Here is a 5,790-nt window from a genome sequence, read left to right on the forward strand (position 1 = left end):
ATGGCCAGTAGGTTTTTGGAAACTTGTGTGCCCATGAAAACGTCTCCTTGTTCACCACTTCATATTCAACTAATTCCCAAAGTAGGACTGCTTTTCTCCAGTGTGACTCCCTTCTAATCTTTCTCCACACTGTAGTCAGAACAAACCTTACAAAATTGAAATGTGATCATTTCTCTTCTTCTGGAATGCCTCCAAAGACCTGTGGGAGAGTCCCCAAAATCTTGAAGAGTTTACAAGTCCTACATTAATAAGAGTGCAAGCCTCCTCTCTATCACAGGGACCTCACACTGCAAACCTGGGCAGACTGAATAGTGTTACATTTGGGAAGCCAGCCCACTCTTTCTCACCTTCAAACTATTGCACAGGTTATTCACACTGTGAAACTTGGATAAAGTTCTAAAGAAAGCATGATGGTCTTTGTAACATGAATTTCTTGAGACTCTTTCTGAAAACTTGTTCTTTTGAAATCATTTTAGTTTAACATAGTAGTTAAAAGAGGCATTAATAAAATTCCCATGTGCCTTTCAATCATCATTCACCAATGAATGACAGGATCTAACATACCAAAGTACAATTATCAAAACCAGAAAATTGACTAATACAATAAGATACAAATGTGGTTTGGATTTAGCTATTATTTATCTACATGCTTTTTTTCATGTTTAAATTTATGAAAATTATTTTTTGTAATCATAGGTTTTTGTTAACTACCACAATCAAGATACAGAATAGTTTTATCCCTCCCAATAAAACTTCCCACTGTAAATATTTATAGTTTCACTGTGCCTCTGTCAAGCACTGATTTGTTCTCTATAACCATAGTTTTGTCTTTCAAGAATATTTTATGTGAATAATCATGCCTTTTCTCAACTTTCGAGATTAAATTTGTTTTGCTCAACCCTACGCCCTTGAGATTAATCCAAGTTATTGCATGTGTCAATAGTCTGTTCCTTTTTTCCCCTGTCTTTTCAATCATATGATGTATCACAGTTTATCCATTTACATGTTGAATATAATTCAGTTATTTGAGTATTTTTAGTCATTGAAACTGATGTTTCCAAAATGTGAAATATATGTATATGTAGGGTGGAATATTATCCAGCCTCAAAAATGAATCAAATTACAATATATGCTGCAACACAGATGAAACAAAGGTATTCTGCTAAGTGAAATAAGTCAGACACAAAATGAAAATTGTTGCATGATTCCAAGTATATGAGATACTTAGAAATTTTAAATTCATGGAGACGGAGGGTAGATAGTAGTTACCAGCAGTTGGATGGGGTTTGAAATGGACAGTTACTATTCAAAGGGGAAAAGGGTTTCAGTTCATGATGATAAAATTTTCTGAAGATAGTTGTTCAACAGTGTGAATGTTCTTACTGCTACTGAGTTGTACATTTAATAATAGTCAAAATAATAAATATAGAAAAATAAAGTACATGACTATAATATGACACAGTGTAAGTAACATGAAAGAAAATAATGCAAGCTAAGAGGACAGAGAGGATGGGTAGGACTAGTTTATGTAAGATTAAGATAGGAATCTCTGAGATAGGTATATTTTAAGAGAATGGAAAGAGCCAGCCCGCCATGCACTGAAGGGAGGGTGTTTACAGGCAGGGAGATGTCAAGCGTGGAGCCTGAGGCAGCAGCTATCGTCCAATGACAGCAAGAAGTCTGCCATGCCTTCACAGATAATGTGTGTGCATATGCATACTTGTGTGTACAGTTGGCATGCAAGACAGTGTGTGTACACTTGTGGATATCTGTATTTTCTCTTTTGGAGACAAGGATCTTGTCGTGGCTAACTAGTCAAACATGCTCATGGTAGCTCTGCAGTGAGAACTGGCAAAAGATTTGACAATTAGAGGAAGGACTGTGCTGCACTGAAGCAGATAGCCACCTAACCTGCTGGAGGCCCCAGGGAATACTCTTAAGATGAGTTTAGCACCTCCTAGAAAGAATTGTTTATTAGTATGGGGTTGAAGGCCAGGTCCAGACTATCCCTTGTTGCAAGGCTGGTTGCTAAACCCAGCCTAAGAAGTCTGAGTTGAAGGTGCTCAGGGTTCTGGAACCCAAAGTATCAGGTGGGAGGTGCCTGATTCTGCTTCTTGGCCCAAGGCCCTCAGCCCTCTCTAGGTTACTTCGAGCCTCAAGGCATTGCCACCAATGCCTAAGTACAGATTTACTAACCTCTCAGGGCACTCCTTCACCAAGCATACCCTGGGCTCAGAAAGAGAAAGCAGGACAACTGATTGTGGGCTTAACATGTCATTTATCCAAAGAGAGTATATCCGTGGCATGGTGGTTATATTTTCTTCATAAGAATCAAACCAAACCTTAGTGGGTTCAAAACACAATCATTTATTTAAATACAATTTTGTGGGTCAGCCACAGAAATTCTGGTTTTAGCTGAGCTCAAGTCTGTGGTCAACTGATTGATGGCTCATGGTTTCATTCACATGTGGGTGTCAGCTGGATTGAGATTAATTGAGCCATGGACCTCTTATCCTACAGGACAGCCAGGGCTTATTCAAATAGCAGAAATTTTAAGATTCCCAATCACAGAAAGAACAGAAGCTTCAAGGCCTCCTGAAGCTCAGAACATACACATTATCATTTCTGCCACATTGTATTGACCCTAACAAGCCACAAGGCCAACCCAGTTTCAAATGAGTGTAAAAATAATCTCCATTTTTTTCATGAGAGAAGCTACTATTTTTGCCATCTATGACACACAACTTGCCTCAAGCTCTCCTCACTCAAATAATTAGCAACTCAAAAAAAGTGTGTGTGTGTGTGTGTGTGTGTGTGTGTGTGTATATATATATATATAAATATATATATATAGCTTCTTAATTTCAGAATGAATTTGAGAAAAACAAAAACAACAAAAAGATAATAAAAACAATACTGTTCAAAATAAAATTTTTATTTTTTTTTATTTTAATAAAAATAAAAATCTTCCAACCTGTTTAGTCAATATTTACCAGCTCATAATAATTTCTCCAAAGGTTTTTTTTTTTTAGCCTTTGATATAGCAACTTATTGGAAAAAATTAGTGAAAAGCTTCAGCTGCAGATTTCTGTCATGTGAGGTAACCAGGGAGTGCATGTGTGCATGGGGTATGTGTGTACACATAAGGTGTCTTTAGAACAGTTATCAGATGAAGACTGATGTTTTGGATTGAGTGGAAATTGAGGTTTTTTTCCTTAATTTTGTTTCTTACTATTTTTCATCTTCCTTCAAAGTTTAAATATCAATGTAAAAGAAATTTTAAATTGAAAAAGGTACCCACTCCCTTATATGCACAGTTCTGGGACCCCTTCTCAACAATGCTCCTTCTCTCTGTTTTAATTTTCTAGAATGTGACACTAGCACAGCTGCTTCTGGAAGAGCAGCTCTCAATTTAGAATTGGAAAGCATCAAAAGTGTAAGTTCTCTCTCTTGTTTTTCAAGCAGCTTAAAGTTAGGGAATGATGAAGGTCAGTGAATATTTATTGAATATGTGTAATTTTCTAGTACCTGGATAGACATTTCTTTCATTCTGATCTCATGAAATCCTCACAACCCGCCTTAGGTAGAAATGGAGGCAAAAGGAAGTTAAATTGCTTGTTTAAATAGAGCTAATAAGCGGTAGAATCGCTTTATAAATTGAGATCAGTCTGACTTCAAAGACTCTAATCCTGTACTCTGATCTTTTCTCACTTAAAGTGATATCTATGTCCCTTTGTTATGCTGTTGTCTGGACCTGGCAATGGGACCAAACTTGTTCTTTCTGACTGGGGCCAAATATGCTGAGACACATCTGTTTAGTCTCAAGTTAACAGTATGGTAGAATCCAAAATTCCAAATTATGTGTGTTCCAGACTTCTGATCCAAAAGTACAAAGGCTTTGTGCCAATATGTCCCTCATTTTAAGGTTTCCACCTTTAACAAAAGACAAGATACCAGTTAAAATTTAATTTCAGGTGAAAAAGCAAAAATTTTGGTATTAAGATATATTCCAAAAATTGCATGGGAGTTTACATGAATGAAAATTTCATTATTTATATGAAATTCAAATTTAACTCCATGTAACTTCATTTATCTGACAAGTCTACTCTGGAAAATTTTACCCCAAGACATACAGTGGGCAAGAGTTAAAGACAAGCCAGTGTCACCTACTTTTTCACATTTTAGTGTTATTGTCTGTGAGCAAAAAAGTTGGAAAGAAGCTCTTCTGGAACAGTGGCGAAACAAGAAATTTTGACAGCGCTAAGGCTCCGTGTGCCCAATTCCAGGCCTCCATGGCCACCCCCTTGAACGCTGAAGAGAATCAGGCCATCCAGAGTTTGGTCAAAGACTCCGCCTTCCTAGGCATAACAGATAAGGAGAATGAAGGCCAGTTTGTGGATATGGCAGGAAGGAGAGTGTGCTGGGAGCCATTAGCCAAGTAGGTATGAAAATTTCCTTGCCAGCGTACCCCATGTTGCTTAGTGGAAGGACTCGTGGAAATAGGACATTTTGCAGTGACATTGCATGTAGGTGACCTTGCTCAAGGACCAGGGCGGATCCGGGTTTAGGGTGTTCCCGGTTTAGGATAATCGGGTTTAGGGCGTTCCGGTTTAGGGCGTTCCAGGTTTAAGGTTATTCCTGCTGGGAATAGGGCGTATCCTGCTGCCTGCGTTCCCCTTGAGTTCTCAGGGGATTCAGACAGTATTTTTTGGGAGACAGAAGCCCAGAGGGGGTGGATTTGGGCAGAGAACGTGGATTTCCCCAGAACGTGATTGTAGACGGCTGGTGTGAGTTCGGGAATAAAGAGTTGCTGTTTGAATCTACAAGCTGTGTGGTGGCTCGTGATTGTGTGCCCAGCCAGACTGCGGCATTTGTGCCCAGCCAGACTGCGGCAAGAGTGACCTACCGAAACTGGAACAAGGGTGAGCCCAACAACACTGACTCTGGGGAACACTGTGTGCTGATGCTCTTGGATGGCACCTGGAATGACACCACCTGCTCCTCCTCCTTTTTGGCAGTCTGCAAGTTCCCTGCCTGAGGCCACGTGCCCCTCAGCTCCCCCTGTGACTTTACTGCACCCCGAAGACCTACAGTCTGCTCTGAAGGTGAAGACATCAATTTCCCACACCTTGTCAGGAGTTGCTCCTTTTTTGGAGCATTGCAGAAAATGAGGAGAAGGGATTGAATGATGGGATGGGGAGGGGAGAAATGAGAAGAGGCTGATAATGGAGCAACACAGATTTCTGTTTCAGTCCAAAACCACTAATAATGAACATTAACAACAACATAATGGTGATAGATTTAGGAGTTGCATGGTAATATTAATAATACATTTTAAATGTTTACTCTGAGCCAGATGCTATATTTTTGTATCTTGCAATGATTATCTAATTTAATCAAGCTATGACACTTTTCTGTGAGTACTTACTTGTTAAGGTACAAAAGTAAAATGAGTTCATTTTTCCATTTACTACAAATTTGTACTCTGTGGTTGTCTCTTTTCTGAGTAGAGGGCTTCAATGGTAATGAATCCCCATACTAGCCTCTTCCATGGCTTCTCAGCCAGTCTCAAATATCAAGTGTGGGAGACCAACCTCACACATGACTGAGTTAACTCCCCTGCTGGGCTATGTGGCATCAGACACCCACACTGCTAGACTGCCCCCTCTTCTAGGGTTCGAGTAACTGTCTTCTTGCCTGGGTGTGTCTTGCTACAGCCCCATGGGTGGAGCTATGCTCACCTGTTCCTTTATAATATAACCCCTTGCCCTGTTTAGAATAAAATGTTCC

At 39.5% G+C, this 5,790-nt stretch overlaps 1 protein-coding gene across 1 annotated transcript; it reads left to right on the top strand.

Annotated features, from left to right (window-relative positions):
• The first annotated feature begins 1,453 nt into the window (after window positions 1-1,453).
• LOC107153409 (mannose-binding protein C-like) lies at window positions 1,454-5,477 on the top strand. The gene is made up of 3 exons (XM_048807589.1): window positions 1,454-1,463; window positions 4,186-4,412; window positions 4,895-5,477. The coding sequence occupies exons 1-3, from the start codon at window positions 1,454-1,456 to the stop codon at window positions 5,036-5,038; spliced, it is 381 nt and encodes a 126-aa protein (XP_048663546.1). The 3' UTR covers window positions 5,039-5,477.
• The last annotated feature ends 313 nt before the right edge of the window (window positions 5,478-5,790 follow it).

Source organism: Marmota marmota, unplaced genomic scaffold, assembly GCF_001458135.2.
Source record: "Marmota marmota marmota unplaced genomic scaffold, marMar, whole genome shotgun sequence".
In the NCBI taxonomy this organism is placed as follows: Eukaryota; Metazoa; Chordata; class Mammalia; order Rodentia; family Sciuridae; genus Marmota; species Marmota marmota.

Excerpts from the sequence above, each read along its gene's own strand:
- LOC107153409 (XM_048807589.1), top strand. Across the intron at positions 4,413-4,894 it reads TTGTGGATATGGCAGGAAGG|AGAGTGACCTACCGAAACTG; the intron begins AGAGTGTGCTGG and ends CAGACTGCGGCA.